The 26,078-nt window shown below is 34.3% G+C and overlaps 1 protein-coding gene across 1 annotated transcript; it reads right to left on the reverse strand.

Annotated features, from left to right (window-relative positions):
• Positions 1-205: 205 nt before the first annotated feature.
• LOC120624957 (facilitated trehalose transporter Tret1-like) lies at positions 206-25,671 on the reverse strand. Its single transcript, XM_039891805.1, has 9 exons — positions 25,617-25,671; positions 25,225-25,458; positions 13,781-14,010; positions 9,312-9,481; positions 7,551-7,704; positions 6,638-6,770; positions 4,729-4,958; positions 3,675-3,869; positions 206-2,763 (listed from the first exon to the last, which is right to left on the reverse strand). The coding sequence occupies exons 2-9, from the start codon at positions 25,295-25,297 to the stop codon at positions 2,494-2,496; spliced, it is 1,455 nt and encodes a 484-aa protein (XP_039747739.1). The 5' UTR covers positions 25,298-25,458; positions 25,617-25,671; the 3' UTR covers positions 206-2,493.
• Positions 25,672-26,078: the final 407 nt, after the last annotated feature.

Consider the following 26,078-nt stretch of genomic DNA (forward strand, 5'->3'; position numbering starts at 1 on the left):
TGATGGTAAATATACTATCTAAATATTTATAGACCATAAAAATTAGGCTGCTTGCTTTTTAAGATTAGTTTTCTGCCCACACTAAAGATATGTTTATTTTAGCAAAAATGTTTCGAGTCTCAAAAAATCAAAACGCATTTATAATTTTCATTGAACGAAATATATTGAAAACCAATTTCATTTATTTACAATTAATGTTCCTTTATATAATTATTCATATTTTGTATTAATTAATTTACCTTAGGTACTAAATACTTATACCAATACTTAAAAGTAAAGACAAGATTACGCTTATTATATATACACATACACAATACGCACCAAATTATTCTCGCTTTTCTGTCACAGTAAATATATAAGCTAAAGTATTTACTGTGTATCTGTGTTATAATTTGATAATTATTATACGATTATAAGTAAGACTTTTTGCTGTGGTGGCAATTATTGGAAATTGGAAACGTGTTACCCGCGTGGCCAAATACGCAGGGGATGTTGAACGCAACGCATTAAAAAAAATTTAAAAATCAAATATTTTCATTTTTTCGAACTGCAACGAGCCGCAACGACCTCACCCGTCCTAAAAAGGCTTGGTGCTTGACACTTCTTAACTAAGGCCTAACCAAGGCGTGCCCGTGCACTATCACAATAATTGCCCGTTTTAGCAAGCCTTGAAGTCTTTATATTAGTGCCTACGCCATCCACACTTATTAGGCGCTTACAGAGACGATCCGTGGTTCTGGTGTCATTTTCAATTTTCAGTTCTAAATTGCGTAGCAGGAAGTATTGTGCAATTAGTTTATATCTTCACAATTAAAAACCTGCCAAAAGGAAGGGACCAAACCAAATCAAAATATTAAAAGAGCAATTAAAACAGTTGGTGTGTAATGCTAATATTATGAAACAGGCGCAATAAATTAACGCATTTTAAATTTATATTTCATATATCTCAGTATTAACTTGTAAGTAGAGATGTTGTTTAAGTGAGAAATAGTTAAATACATGTTGCTCTCTTTCTGTCTCAGTTATGACATTCGAAAGAAGACACAATATTGACCTATACTAGACACACACTATATAATTTGTTTTAATAAGAGGGCTGGTCAATTGGTAAAATCATAAAGCCTACCTTCTACTGAGAGGTTGTTAATATTCAAGTAGGTACTAGACTAATCTAAGCTGACAGATCTCAAATTATTGCTCTCCCTTTCCAGTGTTTCTATATGAAAAGGATAGCACAAGAATGATAGCTGTCAATCTTTTCTATCACTTGTGCATAAAATAGTTAGGTATAACTTAGGTTAGCACAAATGTCACAATATTTCGCTTTGAGTAGAAGGCTGGTCAGTATTTAACTCTCATGTAGTTTGACTAAAAGAAAAGTGGATAGTTTGAATAATAATTAATAATATAGCTTGATTAAAGCGATTCACATGCTCATAATAAGTAATAATGGATTGTTAAAGTTCTAGTTTCATCAGAGCGGAGCGAATTAAAACAAAAACAAGGATATATTTTTCGTAACATTTCCTCCTCTGCAACTAGAACTGTATGACGTGGAGCATAAAATTATATTATAATAAGTAATAAACAATTGTATTGCAACTTGCAAAAAATTCAACAAGTATTGTTAAATTAATAAAACATTATTTAAATCCATGAAATGATTTTGGGTGGAATCGTAAAAACATGGTTTTGAAAATTCCTAACGAACACCTAATACTACTGACCAAATTAAAATATATCTAATTATATTAAAGTAAATCTCTATTATACAACTTAATTAATTTTAAGTGACGAGATTCATCCGATTCTGGAATTATTCTAAAACAGTCTTGATTTGCATTTATCAACACAAACCTCTAGGATGGATAATACCAAGACATAGTACAATTTTCTGATATTAAAAATATCAGTTAATTAAATCCTATAGATACATACATTTTAATTAGTAAATCTATATATATTCCATCGATTTTAAACACTAAACTGTTGCAAATTTGGTTTCAAAGAATATTTTTTTATGATAAATAAACGAATATAAGAGAACTTTCAGTAGATATATTTATTTACTAAGAGTAAAGTTTCTTTAGATAACCTAACTGTCGTATACTTATATTGCGATAGATTCTTCATACCGCAACTTAAATAATCTAAAATTTATTCCTCAGTTCGAGAGTGGTAGAGATTCTGTTTTACATAAATTTCACTAACTAAATTGATAGGCTCTTACGTAGTATGTACTGTCCTTTTCACACTGTAACCAACAGAAAAGGATAGCACTGTTTCTAGACATTTTAATTATCTACTGATAGAGCCTTACAAAAATTCTAACGCTGGAATTATTTTTATATTAGTAATCTTATTAATTGGTGGACGTACATGCGGAAGTCTTTTAAAATCGACGTAATACATATAACATACTTTATCTCACAACCTTCGAGCGTAATCTCCTAAAATGCCATGCAAAATTCTCTACAAACTACAATATCATTATTACGGCACAGCCTTTATTCTCTCATCTTTTGTATCTTTTTTATCTTTTTTCCTATTCGAAAGTTTTTCATAAATCTCCTCAACTGACTTTTGCCTGGTTTCCGGAAATGCTATGAGAGTGTAGAAGCAAGCGAAGAAACAGACGCACGCGAAGAATAGGAAAGTCCAGTGTATGCTGATCAACTCGCAGACCTTATTGAACCATTTCATCTGGACGAAGTTGCTGAGTTTCGCGCAGATGTTCGCGAATGATGAGACTGTTCCACGGAGCTGTTGAAGAAGACAATTTTGATTAAACACGATTCATCATTGATTGTTAAGCTTGCAAATATGATCATGGTCTACGAATTGACGAATTGTCTTATTAAAATGATCAACGTCTAAATGTACATAATAATATGTTAATGTACAATAAACACTCATCGTTTCATTACTGGTCCTCTGTGCATGGGTCTCCTCTCCGAATGAGAATGGTTACGGTACGCTGGCGCAGTGATAGACTTCGATTGATAGACTTCACCAGTGGCGTGCACTTCATACATGCACAAAAGCACTGCATATCCAAATTATTTTATAGCACTCGTATTGGAGGGGAATTTTTCCATTTTATGCCATGCCTGCTTTATGCATACCCTGGCCAAAAACCCTATGCATGCCACTGGACTTAACACGCCTTTTGAAAGCATTGAACTATCTCAGGTGTGCAGGTTACCCCTATATGTTTACCGTCACCGTTAAAAGTTATCTTTAAAATTTTAAATTCCTTTAATTTAAAACCCACATATCTCCGAAAAGTAAGAGGGGCGTGGCGGGGACCGAACTCGGTCACCCCGAAAGGGCGGCCGAAGCTCCGCTAGGCTACTAATCATTAATAACAATAAACACTATGAATTAAATAAAGCTTTATCCCTACTAATACAATAAATACGAAACGAGTTTGTTTATTTCACATTCTTTTACGTGATAACTGTTACTCTGTTATTACAAGAACTTAATTTAAGATACTTGATTATGGACTCAAAATTGCAAGTGCCAGGGTTACAAAGTGAATGTTCCCTTCGCGTTATTCAGGAAAAAATCACTGTTTAAATCTGGTTATCTAATGAGGTCTTTGTTGGAGCATATTCTCAATATTTAATGACGGTATATTTATAAAGACGGTCTATTAAGTTCAAAAATACCTGGAATGTAAACAGATCAGTTATGATGATGTAAGAAATCGGCTGGAATCCGGCAGCATCAGCGAAGATGCAGAAGCACATGGCGAACACTGGCAGCCATCCCGGCAGCCATGTGCCAATGTCGGTGAGGTAAAACCACGCTGAGAGAAGCAGCATACCGACTCCAATTGCGAATGAAGTGGTTACGAGAAGGAGCTGAAAAAGGGAAACAGTTTGTTTCTATTTGGTTGCTATTGTTCTCTTTGGACTTTCTATCACGTAGATTCGCTTGAGCGGATGCACTTTGACTTTGGTCTCTTTAACTCGCTCCATCCAATAATATTCTCTCTAAATGATTTCGAATACCCGCTTAATGAATTTGTATTTTAGTTTTTAGGTTGGAAGCACAATAATCATCTGGTCGTTGCTTTGCCACTTCCTGAAGATCTCTTCGCTTCTTGGCTATTGCTTCGCATTGATTTAGCAAATGCTCTACAGAATCTTTGATATCATTACGTCAGTAATTATATCAAATATTATGGCCGGTGTTGATTTTAAAACAAGTTTTACAAGAGCTATCCGCGGAGACTCCCAATGATTTGCTGTCCCGAAAGCTTTGGTGCAGTAGCGTGAGCCCCGAAAGGATCCCACAGGATCCCACCAGGATATGAAGCGTCGCTAGTTATTCCGTTGCCGTGATGAGTATCATAGGTAATATTATCGGATTGGGGATAGACATTTGGACAATGTGTTAGTGGACTTGACTACTGGTGAGGTGGTGCATATTGACTACAATGTGTGTTTCGAGACGAGGGGAAAACGTTGCGCGTGCTGGAGAAGTTGCCGTTCAGGACGACTACAAACCAGGTGACAGCCCAGCCCATCCCATTTTAATAACATAGTAGTTGATGTGCTATATAGGCTTAGGGACATTAAAATAAGACTGCTTCATCCAATGAGAACTGGAGGCCTGTACGCCAAATAGAACTCAAAAGTAGCAACTATTTTCTATTAATAACGAGTTGTTGAGGTGCTAAAATAATTGCATGAAATTTAAATAAAATCTAAAAATTACCTTTCGTCCGGTCTTTTCGACGATACAAGTGCCAATGATAGAACCCAGCAATTGTACAAGTCCAATCATCATGACCTGCTTGTTAGGACTGAGTTTGAGGCTGATGGACTCCGAAGCCTTCTCGAACACGAAGCCCGCGTATATCAAGACGATGAGATATCCGTCAAACTGTTGTGTGATTTTGATCACCAGCGTGATTATGAATGCTTTGAAGGTGGGCTTGTCTTTCACTGAAAGAAAAATAATCTTTTTTTAGTAAAGGTTTCGAACAAAATTCGAGGATCATTTTTTTGTATCACTCATGCGGGGAAAGTAGTATCTTGACGCTCGCTGTTGCGGTTGAAAAAGAACTTGTCGCACTAGTTGCACAATATACTATTGTAATATACGAGAAGGATAGGGGGTTCTTAGGTATGAGGTGATTTAAATATAGTATTTAGTAATTTAAATCTTTTCCATAATTTTTTCATAAGATAAATAGTTTTGCAAACTAACTGTCTGTTTGTTATTCATACTCGTACGTGTATGGGAAACTTTGTACCCGTTTTAAGCGTATTAAGTACAACGAGGAGGTTGATATTTGTATTTAAAAAAAGTAGGACTTTATTACATTACCAACTAGTACTAGGATACTTTAATGGGATCTTTTTGTGATAACCCTCTGTGGAATATCTTAATGAAAATCGGTCAAGATACGGCTCAGTAATGGTATAAGAAACTCGCCGAATTGTTAACAGCCTTTTTTTGGAAATCCGTTAATTAACTAAAATAAAGCTACTCAGAGTACTTAAAGCTTATAATCTGCAGATAAAGGTGTCAGTTGAGTATGCGAATCTAAACTTGTTGTGTAAGGTTTAACGCGCTACTCGTAATTATTTTGAACAGGAAACATAATTTACCATACAATTTTAAATGATTGCCTCGAGGTTAAACAATAAAACTGAATTAAATAGCAAACACGAGTGGAAATAGTAATACATCTCGTTAAGGCAATAGTGACACATCTTTAGTTATTCAGCGTGGATATCCAAAATAAATAAAATTGGAAACTTTGTTTTGAGTTTTTGTTTTGTTTGAACCTTTTCATAAGCTGATGCCATAATTGAATCATAGCATATTCCAAATAAACTTTTTTGGAACTTGTTGTTTGCCTGTGTTTTTTTTTCAGTGTCAAGCGCCTGAAGGCCCGCAAAAAATTAGAAGGTCAGAAGGTAGGTAATTACATTTCTTTGTGTAAAGTCTATCTAATTTTGTCTAAAAGGTTGAAATGGAATTTGGAAGATTGTTTCGACAAAATTCCTACATGTTTTGATGTTAGAGGAATTACAATCTGTTATCAGATTTTTTTCGACTTGAAAAAAAAAAAAAAATTTTCTTTAAGAATTTATGTTTGTTTTTAATATTTTAGAAACATACCTTATCATAGAAAGTCGCAATAAAAAAAATATTTATATAATTATCATACTTGTATGAGTATAAAAAAAATTGAGATGAAACGGTCTAGCAAGAAGATGCCTATTTATCTACTCTTTTTTGTAGTTCTTCCAAATAATTGGTTAATCGATTTTTTTTTAAACATCGCAATAAACGTTCGGTATAATAGGACCTGTATTAGTCTTCCTGTGTTACCGGAAATCAATTAATAGATACACTTCCGAGTTCACGACGACAAGGACATCCCGAGTTTGATAATATCTATCTAGCAACAGGGTTTATTACGGCCTAAAACCCTTGTCATTGTGGGTGGAGACCTGTGTCTGGTAGTGGGCACGATAGAAAACGTAACGTAAACGTTAAAATATTTCCTGTTCATTCCTGTGAAATTTTTGGCTTTTAAGAAATTAGGCAATAAGTCCAGCTATGGGAAATATTAATTAAGTATCTATATATATATATATGTTCTACGTACATATTATTTTCCAGACTTTCTTTGCTTCTTCCTTGGTCTGTTTCTCAACCTTCACCAGGCCATCGATCTCCTGCTCTAGGGCTCGGTCGACCACACTCACGCCGCGAAGCCATGCCAGAACAGTTTTGGCCTCCTAGAAAAAAAGTAGAGAAAAATTCAACAACTATTGATTTTTCTTTGTTAGGTAACTTTGCTTGGAACATTTCGGATTGTTAAGAAAGGTGCAGCTGGGGAAGTCTCAGCTGGGATTTCCATGCTATTAGTTCTTAGTTGGGATATATTGTATGATTCCGCAAAACTGTTCTTAATATTACTAACAAGATTAAATTATCAAGAATTATTAATACAATTGCCCCCTTAAAAGTTAATGCGTGAAGCGATGTTTATAAATTTTGTATTCGAGGGAGTTAACAGATTTTTGCGAAAAAGGAACAAAGTTGTATTTAATTATTTTATTAAGTTACTGGCTTTTATCCGGGTTCTAGGGTAGGGTACCTAGGGTAATTATTTCACAAATCCCGTGGGAACCTTTTTTTTCCTGGGATAAAAAGTAAAACATTCCAAAAAAAATCTATGCCAAAAATCAATTGGATCGGTTTCTTAGTTTGGACTCGAAGGAAGGACAAACAAACATACTAACAAATACACTTTCGCATTTATCGTATCAGTAAGGAAGAAAAACATCATTCTGGTTTTCTTTAGTTAAAAAATTTCAATACAACACAATTATGTTTATGATGCGAGGATCCAGGCAGATCCTTAGTAGTGCCAGAATGCTATTATATTTTAAGGAACGATGGGGCAGACATTCTTATTGTTAAGACAAGTATACAATAAATAAAGAATTAAAAAAAACATAACTATGACCTATAATAGTATGCAAAGCTAGGCACTATAAGAATATTGTTCTTACATCTATCTTGCCCTGTTTGACCAGGAACTCCGGTGTCTCCGGCATTATTAGGAAGATGAAGAACATCACAGTTGGCACCAGAAGGCCCATCCATAGCATCGGTGTCACCTCCAAAAGGTCAGCGAATACGTAACTGGCCAGATACCCGATATTTCTGCAATACAGCACATTACATTTTGTTTTATAATCCTGTTTTATCTTTTTATTAACACTTCGTCAGCTTTTATAACGGTTTTTCATAAATCCCGCAGAAACTGTTGCTTTTACCGGGGTAAAACACATAGCGTCAGACAGCTGTCCGTGCTACATCTATAATTTATCTCTGTGCCAATTTTCATCACGATCTGATGTAAGGTATTTAAAGTTTATTACAAACTTAAAAACAGGAGGTAAGTATAAGTTTGTCACGATGTACACTTTGATGAATAAATTATTACCTCCGCGATTTATCGGTGGTATTTCGATTATTATTCTTTTATTTGGTAGTGAAAATTCGTAAAAGGGACTATTAAAAACGCTAATTTCAATGGCAGAGAAGTTGTGTAATTAACATATTTTTTGAGATTAAAGATAATTTTGTTTGCGATAAAAAAAAATGGTATTTTTCGTTTCGCTAGAAAGGAACTAAATATTTCCAAAGCTTTTATCTTTTCATTATTAAATTTAATTTTAAATTAAAATAGGTACAAAGTACACTTGTGTTTGGGTTGCGGTTTTAAGAACTTTTCATAGAATATACTTAATCAAATATCCAATAAATCGGAGACAGAATTAACTTGCGGGTTTCAAAATGTGTTAGCAAATGTTATTTATTGATCTCCACCGAGAAACCCCGAATTACCTCATATTCATAAAATCGACGGAAAGGCCAAATTCCAAATGTACGTCATTCACTTTACGACACAAACGTAAATTGCAAGAACTTATTTTAACAAAAATTATAATATTGTATTTATAATTTACAAAATATTTCCTAGAATAACGACCCACGATTTCTACATAAATGAATGCATAATTTATTAATCTATAAATAATTATAATGAATGAGAAGAAGGGTCATGGGTGTGCAAACAAAAATAAAAAAGAGAGAGGAATCCGAGAATTTTTTAAGTTTTTGGACACAAGACATAGATTTAGTGCAGAAATCAAAGATTTAAAGTGTTTTTTACTCCACTTCCACAATTTAGCCCTTGACTGTAATTTCAACAGTGGCTAGCATGGGCAGGTGACAATCCCACAGTTTTATCAACTCTCAGAGCTTTGGCGCACAAGTGGAAATAGTATCCAAATAATATTAGTGTAATAATAAACGGGTAAAAACTTCTCTTATTCTATGTTCCCGAGCTTAAGCAGGTGGCTATATTCCCTGTCTGGGGATATAATCAGGGGATATAATTTTTGTCCTGCCTTTGCTAGCCGTACTAGTAGTATACGGCGTAACCTGTTAGGGGGTACAGAGGTTATATTAAACCCATTCCCTTAATCCGTTAGTACGCTAAATCGTACCGGAATCTCTCGGTGGCAGCGGGCACGTTTTTGTCTGTAAGGTCAGGGTCGAAGCTACCTATCCCTTGTAGAGGTGTACAATCTACTTCTGTCTTCATACGCATAAGAGTAAAGATCAAAGTGAAAAAAAATCTTTGTTTGAATAGGCCTTTAGGCCGCTGCTTATCTACATACAAATTTGTACATTATTGCTTTACAGTCAGCAGTCAAGCCTGTGTACTTAATCAGTAGGTAAAGGTAATAAAATTATTATACCTGTTCAATATCAGTAGCGATCCAAGTGCTCCCCTTAGATCTATATCACTTATTTCTTTTAAATAAATAGGCAGAACGATGTAACACGCTGAGCAAGGTATACCAGCGATGGCGCGGGCAAGAATAAGCGCCCATGGCTTCAGTGATAGCAGTTTGATTTGCCAGTATAACTGAAAGTAATAGAAACACATATTATGATACAATACATCAATATTATCAACCTATTAACGTCACACTTCAGTTCAAAAATGTTTTATTGATGTAGACCTTATTACAGGCACTTATGAAGCTTTCATACATTTAACATGTTACACTAATGTTAGTGATGGTGATAACTGTATTCGGTAACTTAAAACTAAAGCTACAGGTATTTAGACCATTGGTCCAACACGCGGGTTGGTGGACGCCTTGACGTTTCAAAGGTGCTTAAATAATGCCTACTTGAAATATATGCTTTATTGAACCCGAATGACCGCAACTGGTAGCTTAACGTGTTTTTAATACATGATGGTGGAGATCTCCCAAATTCCTAACTTCGGGTACTGAGAATTTCAACATAGAAACCCAATACTCAACTCAGTAATTTTTGGCCTGACCTGGGTGACTCGGAAACTCGTTATCTACCGATCAACTGGGGTATTGATACACCAGTGCCTGAAGTACTATGACCACGGAATAATATATATAATATGTACTTATTTTAAAGAACTTACGTAATCTAACAATCATGGGTCTGCATAATTATACGAATAAATTAATTTGCATTTAGTTTGAAGGTAACAGATTTGTGTCGATCGTGTGCCGAGAGACGATGTCGCGGATTAATTTAATATCAAAACTTATAAAAAAAAAACAATACACTAATACAAAGATAAATTTCATCTGACTAACGTTATTACGTTATCAAAGCATAGTGGTTAAGGTTGTATTGCCAAGGCCAATTTGACTGTTTTTTTTTAAATCAAACAAATTGTAACATAAACATTAAATAAAAAAAGACTATATGAAGCGTCTATGTGTCAAATAAATGTTTACGATAGTAACATATTAAATCAATTACAAGAAATGGTCATAAATTAGTGACATCTGCATATCGTCTGCGAAAGGTGCAGAAGTCATTTGTGGGATTGAGTATACGCTTTTATAACATGATTCCTAAAGTAATTTTGGACCTACCAATGCATAAGTTTAAAGAATGTGTTAAAACACATTTATTACAGCGAGGTTTCTATACAACTGATGAATTTCTTAATGACAAGGTTGCTTGGAAGCATAATAATAATAATAATAAATAATAAAAATCCTTTATTGCCATACACTATTGCTAATACAAGATTAATAACTAAAAGAATCATCCATTAATATTAACAATATGGCAAATGGCCGCAAACTCAGCCTTATGCTGTGCATTAGCAACAATGCTCAGCGCTGATTTTCAGTCTGCACCAGTATCCGACTGAGCAAACAACCGCGACGCCCGAGTAAATTTAAGAAAGAAATTTAAATAAAAGAGAAAAAAAAAAATCCAAATAAACTGTAAAAGAGAGCCAATAAAACTAAAACTAACGCAAACTTAAATTAAACAAGTAGGTAAATAAAAGTAATTAAAAAATAAAAAAATAAAATGAAAATAAAATGAAATGAAATGAAATTGTAGAAAAAACAAAAAATAAATACATAACATATACATACTTCCAAACAGTACTCATTTTGCATAGACAAATCTCGCTGCTTCAATTTGTAAGTTAAGGTATAAATTTTTTAGCTTGTGTTTAAATACTATTTCGCCAAGAATATTATCACATGTACGGAACGGAGGAGGAAGATCATTCCAGATCTTGGCCGCAGCGAATCGAAAGCAGCCCCTGAACCCTGCCTTTTTGTGTTTAGGGGTGGCTAGTTTCCATTTATTAATAACCCGCCTTGTATCATTATTTCTTTGCCAGTGCATTTTCTCGTACAGGTACGGTGGACACTTACCATGCAGTATTCTGTATATCATCATTGTCAGGTGCAGGTTCCTACGTGATTTCATATTCAGAATTTTGTGACTGTTAATTACGGGTGTGATATGACTTCTACGGGGCAAATCGTAACAGAACCTTGTACAAGCATTTTGCACACGTTGTATAGCATTTTCAGTTTTCCTTAACAGTCTAGGTCCATATATTGCGTCACAGTAATTAAACGATGACAAGATAAGAGACTCCACCAGAATCTGGCGAACTTTCTCTGTCAGAAAACGTCGTACACCGTAGAGTACCTTTAACTTATAGAACGCGTTACATAAGTTAAAGGTACGGTAGGATGAAAGCGGAGCATCCGGCTCCGCTTTCATCTCTCACAAGATAGAAAAATGAATTTTAAAATGTAAAATGTAAATTGTTTATATTGGAAAAGAGCAAATGCTGAGTTTCTTGCCGGCTTCTTCTCGGTAGAATCTGCCTTCCGAACCGGTGGTAGAGTTACTTCACACAGACAGACTTAACGTTTTAAAGGCCATTTTCAAATTCAAAATTCATTTATTTCAAGTAGACCTACTTGAAATAAATGAATTTTTGAATTTTGAACAGTGCATTTTAGTGTGTGTAATGTTTTTTTATTGATTGTATGTACATGCTTCATGCATAATTAAAAAAAAAATACTGCATGACTCCTTCTCTATATAAACTATAAGTGTGGGAAAGATACTCCTCTGTCCGCGCAATTTTCATAAAGACATTTTGGACAAAAGAAAACCGACTTTGTTTTGAAAAAATTTCGTTGTGTAAAATGCTATTTTTGAAAAAAAACATATTCCACAAGAAATCTTTAATAGCAATTTAAACGATTAATTAATTCCTTTGGCTGTGGCTAAATACCAGCCTACTGACAACGACGTGCCGCCAAGCGATTTAGCGTACCGGTACGAAGAAACCTATTAGGGGTAAGCATGGGTTTAATATAAATGACATACCTCTAATTGGATAGCCCGCTATCATCTTGGACTGCATCATCACCCAGGTGAGATTGCAGTCAAGCGCTAAGTTATAGCGGAATAAAACAAAAAACTTTGTTTTTCCATGTACAAAAATAATTCGACTTCCTTTACAGATTTAAATAGTTCCTAATACATTGAGTCAATCGTCGAAATAATAGGAAGGAAGCAAATTACACTTTTTACACACTTTTAACCGTTTTAATGAAAGTAAAAAATCTACGTTGCGTTCGATCGAATAATAGATTTAAGAGCGGAACAGGTGTTTTTTTGTCATTTGCCTATGAAGGAGTGCAGCACAAAAAGGTGAAAAATTCGTTACAAAGTTAAATGCACTTGAATCACCATTTATTTTAAAGTTCAGTGGCTATTAATTTCTTAATTAGGTAAACCTTTTTTGTGTTTTTTTTTTGTTTCGAAGGTCATTACACCTTCAAGGTGGAAGGAGGTTATAAAGAGTCAATGCCTATTTTCTGGCAAAACCTTACAAAGCCTTAATAGTGAAATTAGTGAGACGATGATTAGATATAATTAAGAATAAGATCAGGTTTGATTCCAAAGAAGAAACAATGAAATTACTTATCTCGGTTTCTATCTGTATATACAACGGGTTCCCCGGGCGTCTAACAAAGCCAACAAGAAGGACATGCCGTGGTAGTTTTTAGTTGATAACCTCATTGGCTCAGTGATAAGAGCTGTGGTCTTATAAGTTGAGGTCCCAGCTTTAATCCTCGGCAGGAGCAATCAGGGAATTTAAAATCCAGGTATTCTGATGTGAGGCTAAAAGATCTATGTCCAGCCGTGGGCGTCAATCGGTTGAAGTGATGAAGATTATAAATAGAACCTTATTGAACTATGATCTTAAAACATGACATTTTTATTAATTACTTATTTAAGTAGGTATGTTGCGATGCACAAGGTCTCATATAAGCTCTTCCTTATTAAATTTTTAATTGCCTTCCAAAGTAAGGAAGTTATTAACACAAGCGTGTGGTTTTTTTGGCGATGTAATTCCAGGTCTCGGTCCAATTGCGGAATTTTCATATAACACCACATATCTCTTTAAATTATGAAGGAAGAAGGACCTTAGAAGGAGTAATCTTGTTTAGGATGTACCGAGAGGAATAAAATCATTATAAGAAAAGTAATTAATTTACTATAAAGTAAAAATCAGACGCTGGGTTTTTTTTGGCGATGATATTCCAGGTCTCGGCCCAATCGCGGAATTTTCATATAACTCTATATATCTCTTAAAATTATGAAGGAAGAAGGAGTTTACAAGAAGTATTCGAGAGGAATTAAATCAATATAAGAAAACTAATTGATTTACTAAACTTATATGAACGTTTATAAGCGCTTATTTAAGAAACTGCCAGTCCTATTAGAACAATCGTTTAATGAAAGTCGTTTGGTTTGGAAGGTTATGGGCAATAATAATATAACATCAGTCAACACGCAACCACCCATAATGTAAATAAAAATAGATACTTACGATTAGCGAAAAGGTCGTTATAAGGGTCATGACCTTTCTGCCATATCTATCAGTGAGGTAGCCCATAGGCGCACCAAATATGATTGCGGTGATATACGTAACAGATGTCATCCAAGATATGTCGGTGCTGCTGAACGGCTCCGGAGCTGGTCCTTCTGAGGACTGGAGGACGGAGAGCATCGGTGACAGCCAGCCTTGGACCATTCCAAAGCTGAGTAGCGGGATTGTTACTAGGTACAAATAGAAAACATTTTCATAAGTTAACTGTATGTATCCATACCCTCTGCAGTCTACTCATTAATTTTAATCAAATAATCTATTAATACTTAAATACAATAAATATGTAATCAAAATAATATAAGCACGCCTAATGCTGGCATAATGTGAGAACTGGCATACATATCAATTCTTGGAATTTAACTTAGGTTTGGAGTTTCATTAAAATTAACACAATCTGACATTGAACCTGCTGAACTCACAAAATGATCTTTGAAACGTAAATTGTCACCTTTTTTTTTCGTCTTTTTTTTTACGAAGTCTAATCATAACAAACTCTTAACCAAAATTTGTGACGTAAACATCCGGCGATAGGCCTCGTATTTAAAAGTATCAAAATTTTCGTCGCAGCTTAGATTTTAATATCATAGAGTATGTATGAGGAGCCCTGATAATTTAAACTTGAAAAATTCTTGGTGCAAAAAGAATGTCATGGCGAATCACGGCCTGATGAATATTCCCGTAAGTTAAGAGTATATAGAATTAATTATCCAAATCCTATGATTATCACACCGCTGGGTACAATCCTAGTACAAACCTCCACGCTGGAGGAGCAAGCTGTCCGAGGGAATTGAAGTTATAGTAAGCTAAATAATAAATATTTAGGGTGCCCCAAAATATTGGTTAGAAGCAGATTTTTTTTTACAGTAATAATTGACGGACAAAGCAGATGGCCTACCTGATGGTAAGCGGAAAACCATCGCCTTTCAACAGAGCAACACTTCACAGGGCATGCAAGGAAAACGTCCTTTAAAATACCACCATGTGTCCTTCAATTTGAGCATAGGTGTTCCGTGTTAAGCCTCATACGCCTGTGATTACACTGGCAATCACGCCTTTCAGACCGGCAGGGTGATTACGTCTCTAACGCCAGCAATGCAACGGGCGTAAATCTTGCAATCACTGCTGTCAAACGTCACTTTTTTAATTTATTGTATGGAAAAGTGACGTTTGAGAGCAGTGATTGCAAGATTTACGACTGTCGCATTGCTGTCGGGAGATACGTTATCACCCTGCCGGACACAGTATTGCAACAATGTTGCTTACCGGCAAAAATAAGCATGGAAAGGAAAATCCTACCAGGAAGTAGGATGTTACTTTCCCGAACGAGCTGTCACAAAAAGCACCAAAACAACTAAAACTGAACTACTACTTTTTCAAGGTTTTTATTTGTACACCACTACGCAGTTAGGAAAATAAAGGTCGAATAGAAAGAAACACAAAGACTGGAGTAAATTGAAACGTTACATAACAGAATTCCATAATATACAATAAAAAATAAGCTTAACTTGTATAATCCGCGAAAACCTGGCATATCTATACCAGGAACGGTACATTCTGCAATACCTTGCTTTTGCTAAGCTTAGCGTTGAAGAAATTGGCGTAGTTGGCCAATTTCTGATGCTATAAACAAAACTGATGCTATTTAGAGTTCTGGCTTTAAAAACTGATTTTTTAAAGAGTTATTTAACTAAGCCGGGTCATTTATAAAGCTGTAATCACTTTAAACACCGCATTAACATTTCATGTTAACAGTAGAGAGCACTTGTTATGGCGTATAATCGGCTGGCGATTATTCGGCATTTGCTTAGACGATTACTTAAACTCTTCGCTATAATTTTCTGACATCTAAATGATTAACTATTATTACCAACAATATAACTTAAAAAAACACACGAGCGCACATAATATACAAAAAAATCACTCACACACTCCGATAGATACTCATTTATGTATCTATATATATATAATGAAAATGGTCTTCGTTTGAGGCTCAATCACGCCTAAACCACTGATCGTATCGACATGAAACTACCACCATTCGATGCGAAATTTTTCCTAGATGGTTTATGGCTATCTATTTTTTGAATTCCAACATTCCTTCATTTTTTATTGCTGTTTTACTTTTATGAACATTTATCCCGCTAATAAAAACAAAAGATAAGCATTTTCTCTTGATTCTTTTGTTTTCATGGATTTCAACAGAGTGTATTAAACGGATTATGGTTTTTTACATTCAGCTAAGAATCTACTCACGGTAGTGGAGAACGGCTGGACCAATTGGGCTTTTTTTTATCTTCAGAATTGTCAGGAGAAAGTTTTGTATGTAAGAAAATTTTAAAAAAGCCCGATAAAAAGTTAAAAATTTCGATGATAATCGAAGAAATCCCATCTATATAGTCACTCACCACGAAATCTCGGGAACCATAAGACTTAGAAACGTGAAACTTGGTAGGAATATTACTTTTGCTATGTAGAGGTCAGCTATGAATAGATTTTAAGCAATTCATTCCCCAAAGGGGATTGCGGGGGCGTTAACAATGAACAATTCCCGTTTTTAAACTATAGCTTCTATAGACTTCAAATATGGTAGGAATCTTCTGTAAGAGGTGTAGAAATAGGCTATGAACCAATTTTACGATAGCTCACCCCACAGGGGGTTGCGGGGGTGGGTATTAACAATTAATATTTTTAATTTTCCAGCTAAAGCTCCTACAAGCTCCAAATTTTGTAGGAATTTTCTATAAGTGATTTAAAAATGATTTATGAACAAATTTTACGATATCCCACCCCAAAGAAGATTGTGGGGGCGTTAACAATGAAAATTTTCAATTTCCAAGCGATAGCTCCTATAGACTCCAAATTTAGTGAGAGTGTTCTATATGTAATATAAAAATGATCTTCGAGCGGATTTTACAATGAATCACCTCCAATAAGGTTCGCGGGGGTGGGTGTTAACAATAAAAAATTTCAATTTCGAAATATAGCTTCTAAAAATTCTAAATATGGTAGGAATCTTTTATTATTCACATAAAGAACATATCAAAATGGATTTCAATAAAGTCTAAGCTAGGGGTGGGTGTTAAAATCTAAAATTTTTATTTCTAACCTGTAACTTCTACAGACTCCAAATTTGGTGGGGATCTTCGTGTATGTAGGGATATTCGTGTATTTCCTTACAACAATCGTCTTTTTGGCAGCGGAGAAAAGTCATTGAGAGGTTTCAAAAACTTAACTTTACATGTAGCTATCCAATCAACGGACTAAGAATTTTACATTTTACTTTTGCAGACTACATAACCGACGAATTCTTTTATTGCGGGATCGCGGAAATGTAACAGATTAAAATGAATGCATTTTCCAAGCACATGAGATGTGGAAAAGAAATTTAGTTACTTATTCCAATAGAATTCATAAAAAACATGCACAATTAATTTTCTATAAAAAATTGATGTCACGGAGAAAATTTTAGTTAACAGAAAATTCGGCGCACTTGAACCTAGACAGATTTCTACTTCACATATGAGACTTGCAATGACCATAACTTAAACTTTCAATGCTCATTTCAAATTTTTTTCTTCATGTCAATTATTATTAATTTTTGGAAGAAAGGCACGGAAATGTTATAATGATTGCACATTGAAAGTTACAATGAATATTAGTGAGAAAAATCACCAGGATCAAAGATACAGGCTAAATCGATGGAATTTGGAATTTGAGTAAGTCTAAACAATATCGATGCTTACAGTTCTATCCTCGGGGCCTATTTATGTTCATACAAAAATAAAAAAAGGAGAATAATAAAAATATGAAAAAATAAAATAAAAATGAAACATAAAATGTTATTTATTTCCTTTTTCAATTCGCCCAGCGAAGCGGGCGGGAAACGGCTAGTACATACATAAATGTAAATAAAGTGATAGATAAATATATAAATTAGAATTAGGGTATTGGTATAGACAAAAATTATAGCTGTTGCATTGTTAGAATAGGTTCGAATTAAGCTTGTGACACTCTTAATTGTATAATTAGTTCACAAATCAATATATTTTGTTTCCATGTGTTTGTTATACTCAAGGTTTTTTCCGAAATTAGATTTTGCCGATTTTAAATGTCTCGCAGGTTCGATGGCTTACATGCTGATTGGAATCTGTTTTTTATGGAACGTATTCAAATATCATACTTATCGAAGAGAAATGTTCTTTAAGGAGAGTCTCTTGGATTTTTTGAATTCCTATTGCCTACTCAATATTTAGAAAGTTGTACTTATACAGTGTTAATGGCGTTACGAAAATAACACAAACTGGTTTAAATCTGCATCTAGCGAATTCTTTTCTCTAATATAAACATTGGATAATAACAGAAAACGTACTGGAGCAGATTGAACGAACGACAGAACAAATTGAATATGTCAATTAAAACTATGCTCACGCTGATTAGCACGTGGCTAGAATTATCCTATTAACTTAAACCTCCTTAAACCTCCCTAAAGGTCCTTTGGTATAATTAATAATTATTATAAAGTATGTAATTTTTATATCAATTTTATTTTTAAACCTTAATCTGTTTAATGTTGCCATAGCTATGTGTACCCATTTATTTTTAAATGTAAATTCATCATCATTTTAACCAATCGACGTCCACTGCTGGACATAGGTATTTTGTAGGGAGTTCCATAATCTACCTCGTTGGGGGCCGACCTACGCTGCTTTTACCGGTGTGGGGTCGCCATTCCAGCACCTTAAGACCCCAACGTCCATCGGTTCTCCGAGCTATGTGCCCTGCCCATTGCCACTTCAGCTTCAAGACTCGCTGAGCTCTGTCGGTAACTCTAGTTCTTCTACGGATCTCCTCATTTGATCACGTAGAGATACTCCTAGCATAGCTCTCTCCATCGCCCGCTGAGTGACTCTGAGCCTTCTTATGAGGCCCATAGTTAGCGACCATGTCTCAGTTCCGTATGTACAAATCCGTATCCAAATGTAAATACAGCTGATATTATTATGGTTGTCACGCCGATTTTTTTATGAAAGATTTGTACAGATTTTTCTAAAAGTATTAACTAGGCATTTTGTGTTTTGTTTTACAGTAAAAGAAATACTGATACACATTTTCATTTGCAGAGTTGCAACCGAGTTGACTGCAAAGCGCAGCGCAACTATTTATTTAGCTGCTTCTTCTCTAGAACATCTTACATCATTCTTAACCGGATTACACCAGGGCACGGGTCTCCAGCCACAAAAAGAAGGGTTTAGGCCGTAGTCCACTAAGCTGGCCCAGAGCGGATTGGTGTACTATGTTACATCATTCGTTTTTTTATTAACGAAAGACCAGCTATTGACGACAATCACGCCTGTTAGAAATCAATGGTTTAGGTTGGAGCACCTACCTATTCACTGAAAACCTATTCACTCTTGCCTTGAAGGTACCTAATAAAGTTATACGTGGCAGTAAACACAGTTGTGGGAATGACGTTTCACATCCTAGCGGTACGTATCTGAAACGAGGCTGAAAAACGTTACGTCGTCATTACTCAAAGAGGTTAATTATATTTATTGAGAGAACATTATGGTTTAATATGTAATTCAGTTCAAGGCTACAGTGCGATTTTGCTATAAATGGGTAAATTTTACAGATTACACCATAATTTGTGTATTAAAAGGGTAATTCTCTGACTAAGTATTTATCTCACGCGATTTATTTTCCACCGACCTTGGCTACAGGTCGTTATATTTTTTGTTGTTTACTGCTTGGGAAGTTATAAGTAGGTATATCGGGCGGCCGGCGACCTCTTGGGCACTGTGGTGCGAATGTCACCTGAAAGCAGGAAGTCTTGGTCTCGTTTTCCGGTTTGATAAAGCAAAAAAACCTATCTAGTTCAGCTTTGAATGTTTCTTATGCTTGGAGTTTAAGCTTGGAGATTTAAGGCCGATTACCCTTTACCAGTTTTCTTATTATACCTACATATAGCCAATTGTTTGGTTATCCCTTAATTAACGTTTTCGACTGCGTGTCAAAATTAAAGGAAAACGAAGGCTCTCTATAGACAGTTTAGGTTTTGTGTATGCTTAAGCAAATTACCGCTATTTTACATATTGCTATAAAGTGATCTAGTGAAGTCAGTAAGGTAAATGGAAAACCATTTCCTTTGCATAGACAACCACTTCGCAGTTCATGCTAGGAACTTAGTGGCGTGAACTTCATACATGCACAAAAGCACTGCCTACCCTAGAATGTTTGTATAACTCATAAATGCGAAGGAATTTTCAATTTTATGGCATCTTTCTTTCTAATGCATGCCTTGGTCATAAACTCTGTGCACGCCACTACTAGGAACACGCCCTGTGCCCATCAACCTGAGGCGTAGGTGTTGACCCACATGTGCCTGTAATTAAATAAAAATAAAATATCTACTACGACAATACACACATCGCCATCTAGACCCAAAGTAAGCGTAGTTTGTGTCATGGGTACTAAGATGACTGATGAATATTTTTATGAAAAACATACATAAATACTTAGAATATAAATATAAACACCCAGACACTGAAAAACATTCGTACTCATCACACAAACATTTTCCAGTAGTGGGAATCGAACCCACGGCCTTGGGCTCAGAAAGCAAGGTCGCTGCAAACTGCGCCAATCGGCCGTCAAATTATATCGAAAACCACGCCCTTTCAACTGGAATACAGCAACACCGATTGACGGGAGAAATAACCATGACGGTACTAATCCCGGGCGAACTCCGTCGCAAAAAGCTCTACTGCTGATACATGGTGTCAATTATGTCGCACCCAAATCTCAAAACTAAATTAAAGTGACAATTCTTAAACTAGGATTAGGTAACGCTTCATTGGTTCCTGTGATAGGAATAAAGAATACGGTAGTATTTGAACTTAATTTGGAGCAGAGCCTGTGTAGTTGGATATAATGGGCTCAGGTGATAAACAAAATTTTCAGTTCGTATTGTTTTCGTCGTGTGTTGTTATATTCACTTGAGAGTCACAATTCCCAGTAAACTATTTACATAACATTGTTACAAGAAGATATTGACAAAGATTACCGTAAAATGTATGTAAATTTCGCTTTTCTTATATTTTGACAAAGTTACTATGGATTTTTAAAAACATACGTAGGTAGCCTACGTGCATAATCATTTTTTCTTTAGCTGGATAAAACAATTGAAAGTCGCAGATATTTCTCGCAATATCTCGTTGCGAGATACGCCTATTGCATATTTACTTCATACAATTAATTTCGGCATTATCAAACAATTATTGTCCACTGAAGTGCTCGGATCTCCTCTCAGAATTAAAAAGGTTTAGACCGTAGTCCACCACGCTGGCCAAGTGCGGATTGGTGGACTTCACACGACTTTAAGAAGTTTATGAAAACTCTCAGGCATGCAGGTCTCCTCACGATGTTTTATTTTAACGTTAAAGTAAGTGATATTTTAATTGCTTAATTAAAAATCGCATATGAGTCTGAAAAGTTAAAGGTGCAAGTCGGGGATCGAAGTAGGTCTCCCTGAAAGAGAGACCGAAGCGGGAAACCCGAGCCACTTCGGTATCACCGCTATCAAAGAATCATAATTCAATAGAACCCATATTCAAGAAAAACCCGGCTAAGAGAAAACACCAGAAAACACGTTTCTTGATGTCTCTTTGATTAATAACTTTATTTTATTTGTATTTTTAATAGCAGTTGCCCGCGTCTTCATCTACGTTTTTTTTGGAGTTCTAAAAACCCCGCAGGATTCCTTTATTTTCCAGGGCTGAAATGAAACCCTTTCGTTGCCTCCAGAATTCAAACTATTTTTATATAAAATTTCATTAAGACATGTTAAGCAGACAAGCCTAGCATATTGGCAATTTTTTTTAAATCTTGCTGAAAGCTTTTACCTATAGATTTTCCAGGATTTTCCTACAGATTAGCCATAAATTTTGCGCCAAATTTCATTGAGTTATGTTCAAAGGTTGAACCAAACAGCTAGTAAACAAACAAAACATTTACAAAATGAATATGGATTGGTATAGTCATGCTATGCGAAAAATAAATCTCTCTACCTATTAAAGTTCAGATCATGGGATACAGCCCTTCGGGTACGGAACCCTAAAAAGTTATAATATTATGCAGTCTTCTTCGTCGAAGTAGATAAATTTAATTGGTATAATTATTACTGTATGGTACATAAAACGCACCTACCTGCAAATTAAAATGTAATATAAATACGTATTATCCCAATCGTGACCAGATGGAATTGTTAATTAACTTGTTTATACCTATAAAAATCTTTATGTTCATCTTTAGGGTGTGTTCTTGAGACGGAATTTGTATAAAAGATATCTCCGTCTTATATCCAACGTTCTAGTTTCTAAAAACCCATGTATGCTTACAAAGGTTCGAATTTTAGGATTTCTGGAATATATTTAGGAATATAAATATTTTTTATAAAACCTTCTTCACGGGAATCGATTTGCTCTATTATAATGAACCAACAAAAATATGTTAAGCCTGTCCTACAAAGTTGCCAATTAAACTCAATGTTTTATTTTTATACATTTGGTAGGTCCTTTATTACGTGAATGAATAAAGTATGTAATATGAGCTAAAATCGCTGACACTTTATTGATTAAACGATACCTATCATAAGGAGACAGTTTCTCTACATATTTTATTGCAATAAATAAAAATTAGTTTCTTTGTTATTTCGAAATATTCGCGAGATATCGAAATCCTAAAATTTCAACATTCTTGTTTAATTATTTATTTAAAATGGACAACCAACAGTATATACATTAAAACTTGCTTTTTTTTAAATGAGTCACATAGTAAATGTTCAACTATTTACAGGTTATCACAGCATGCATTAAAATGTAAAAAGTCATTCTTATAAATTATTTACAATTAATTATTAGTCAGTTAATATAAACCTTTAAAAGTATAAATATTTAAAGCTAAATTACAATAAAAAAAATAACTTAATCAATTATTAGGAGACAAAACAAAACAAAAATGAATTAAATCGTATTAAAATAATTTTTAATCTTTTCTTGTGTATCTATCTGTCTCTGTTTTTCTAGACCATAAGGCAATACCGGCTCTGGCGTAGAGCGGTCGGTCAAAGCGCCGGGTAATAAAACTAATTCGAACTACAAAAAAATGTCTGTAGCGCCTTTTGCACTTCAGTGACGATTTTGGCAATAAATATAGATTTTCCGAAAATCTCGCAATTATTATTATTTATGTAACATATACTGAAATATTTTGTATGTGACGTTACTTAGTTACTATGTACGTGACGTTGCGTAGAAATAAAAGCACCAAAAGAACATCTCTCTAACCTGATAAAAATTGATCGTAATGTTTATTTTCAATCGAAAGGAGTTGTTTACGATATGATAAGGTATGTTTTAGCCTGCTTACATCATGGTGCAGTGGCGAACGGTGTGTATGAATGAGAGATCCATGAGAGAGGCAATTCGGTAATTTTGGATTTCTAGTTTCACTGGTCTGGTCTTATTTGTAGGTTAGCGCACTATAATCCAAGACTGCATATCATTTCCCAGCAGGTGATATTGCTTAGATTGGTCAGATTAAGATAAAACCGACTCATCAATCATTTTCGAAAACCCTCTAGGGCTTATTTAGGAATGTTCTAAAGTTGTACAAGAGTAAATGTTTGTTAGAAAAAACATACTTAATTGTATGCAACTTTTTAGAGTTTAAAAAGGTAAAACTCTTCAAAATATTAGAATGTTTTAACACGGGGATCTAAGGAAGGGAATATACCTCTAAAAATTATATGTTTATCTGATAAGAGTATTCTGTTTGTGATCTTCTGATGTTTAAATTACTAAATCGATTGGAAGAGAATAAAACTGGTCTGTTACTTGTTTTCCGGAGAAGGGTAAAGTTAAAATTACGTTTTATGTTAACCCTTTCCACCCTTTTGATATCTATATATAGACATTATGATTATTTTCTTTAAATATACATAATAAAACTATTTTATTGAGGCTTATCATTGGTTTAGGTTTCACTTATAAATTCATATTTTTTTCATGTAGGTAGGCACCATTTATCAATATTTCCATTTGTGCAACTGCAACTTTGTAGAGAAGCCTACAACCTGACCTAACGTAAGCAAGATACGAGTATCTAGGTAATGCGAAATCCACCGAGGGTTAAAATCCGCTAGTGCCATAAATTTAATAATTTATAAGAGTAACGAATTTACTTTTAAACCTTAGTATACATTTAAGTTTAAAAGTTGACTCGTTAATCTAATAAATTAGAATATTTTACTAACGTTCGATTAAATTTGACAAACCTTTAACAAGTTTTGAACCAACCTATCAACAAAAAACTTGCTTTATGAATGCATATTATACTATTTTTAAAATAAACTCACATCGCAACCTTTCTCGATAAGTACTAGGTATAACACTGTACCCAGTTTTACATCTCCAGTAAAAAGGCACGCATTTGATTCTAAAAATATACCTAAGTACCTACCTACTAACTGTGCACGTAATTACATACAGGTATTTATGTAGGCACCAAGTTTATACTTAGATCATGCAACGATGTGATCGGATCCTATATTTTAATTTTATTGTTACTTACATTAATAATGTATTAAGTAGGTAAAAATATCTAATAAATATACAATTATCTGGTAAACAATAAGACTGATTCTTAAATATTAAGTATAAAAAGTTAATTAGTCATCTAAATTCAAATAAAAATACCCACAGACGCATAAGTAATACACTTTTTGTGCAAAAAAAATATTTATAACGGCGAATAAGTACCTACGTATTCATGTATAGACCATACAAAGACGTGATTGGAACTTTTATTTTTATTTCTTCGTTATTTACCTATATTAAATATGGAAAGTAAGAATAATTAATAAAAATGGAATATTGATTCAAATAAATAGCCTGTTCTCAAATATTTATTAAAGAAAATTAACCAAACGTCGAATAATCGAATTTAGATATAAAACAGTCACATACCTATAAAAAAAACCATTTTGACAAGTCTGAACGAATATACCTTTTTATCTTTAACCTAATGTACCTACATACAAAGGCAGATTTGCTAACACACAAAACTATTTATGCAATGTAAACTTTTAAGCATGAAAAGGTAAATAAGAAGGTAATTTATACATACTTATTTATCATACTTAGATGCAATTGGATCCTATATGTTTATTTAATTATAGGTACATTACATGCATAAAGTAACTATTTTTTCTTTAAATAATTAACCTGAGCCGAAAATATTTGTAAAAAAAATAACTACCTAGTGTGATCTTAATTCAAACGCAAAAACAATGATTAATAAGCACTTTTTGTGCAATAAAAACTTACTTATAACGGCGAATAAGTACTGGTTTATCCGGGTCCCATTTTGCCACATCAATTTTGTAATTATAAAATTCATTTCGGTAACTTCTTTAGCACTGTCACTGGATTAACGGTATTCATCCAGACACTGCTGTGTCTTCTTTCGTACTGCGGCTGTGGCGGTAGATGAACTAAAGATGGTAAAAAACGTGCGCTCATTTGCGCTGCGCTGCGATATTCATTAGTCTGTAAAGGAAACTGTCAATGGTTGTTTGTAAACAATGAAGCTGAAACGCTTTTTGTAGCTATTCAGTAAACTGTTTGTGATTTAACAAGCATAACATAAAATTATGGTAATTACCTTTCCTGATATATCTAATTTTAGTCTATAAGTTAAATCCATATTACCTACTTACCTAATGTTATAAATTCGAAAGTTATTTTTGCTTTTCAAGCCTTTAACACTGAACAGGTTTTGATAATACTTGGTAAGGAGATAAATGCATTCTGGATAGGATACTTTTTAGTATCCTATCCAGAGTAGGTACAGTGTTGCCAAATCTTTAGTCTTTTAACATGTTCTTAATCATAGTGAACAATTTTTTTTTGGTCAGGCCATAATTCGGCAGAATTAGATAGGTAAACAATTAGTAAAAAATGTATCTATAATGATCTTTTTCCCAATAGTGAAGAACATTTAAAGCTTAGAGCCTTTACTACAAACGGTGGTTAAGAGCATTATTTGCGGGTTTTTTTAGTTTTTGTTGTTGGCGTCTGTGGTGTGAATACTTGGTCTTCCTGTCCAAAGACTTAGTAAGTTAAATTCGCCTTAATTACATTACCTTCTGGAGTAGCTGGCCTGGCAGCAACGAAAATCT

Source organism: Pararge aegeria, chromosome 1 (genome assembly GCF_905163445.1).
Source record: "Pararge aegeria chromosome 1, ilParAegt1.1, whole genome shotgun sequence".
Classification (NCBI taxonomy): Eukaryota; Metazoa; Arthropoda; class Insecta; order Lepidoptera; family Nymphalidae; genus Pararge; species Pararge aegeria.

Bases quoted from the DNA above. Each gene is read 5' to 3' on its own strand.
- LOC120624957 (XM_039891805.1), bottom strand. From the start codon at position 25,297: ATGAATTTTATAATTACAAAATTGATGTGGCAAAATGGGACCCGGATA. The intron at 14,011-25,224 runs GTAAGTTTTTAT...ATTTGTACCTAG, and splicing joins GTACTTATTCGCCGTTATAA to TAACAATCCCGCTACTCAGC. The intron at 6,771-7,550 runs GTAAGAACAATA...CTTTTTTTCTAG, and splicing joins TCAAACAGGGCAAGATAGAT to GAGGCCAAAACTGTTCTGGC.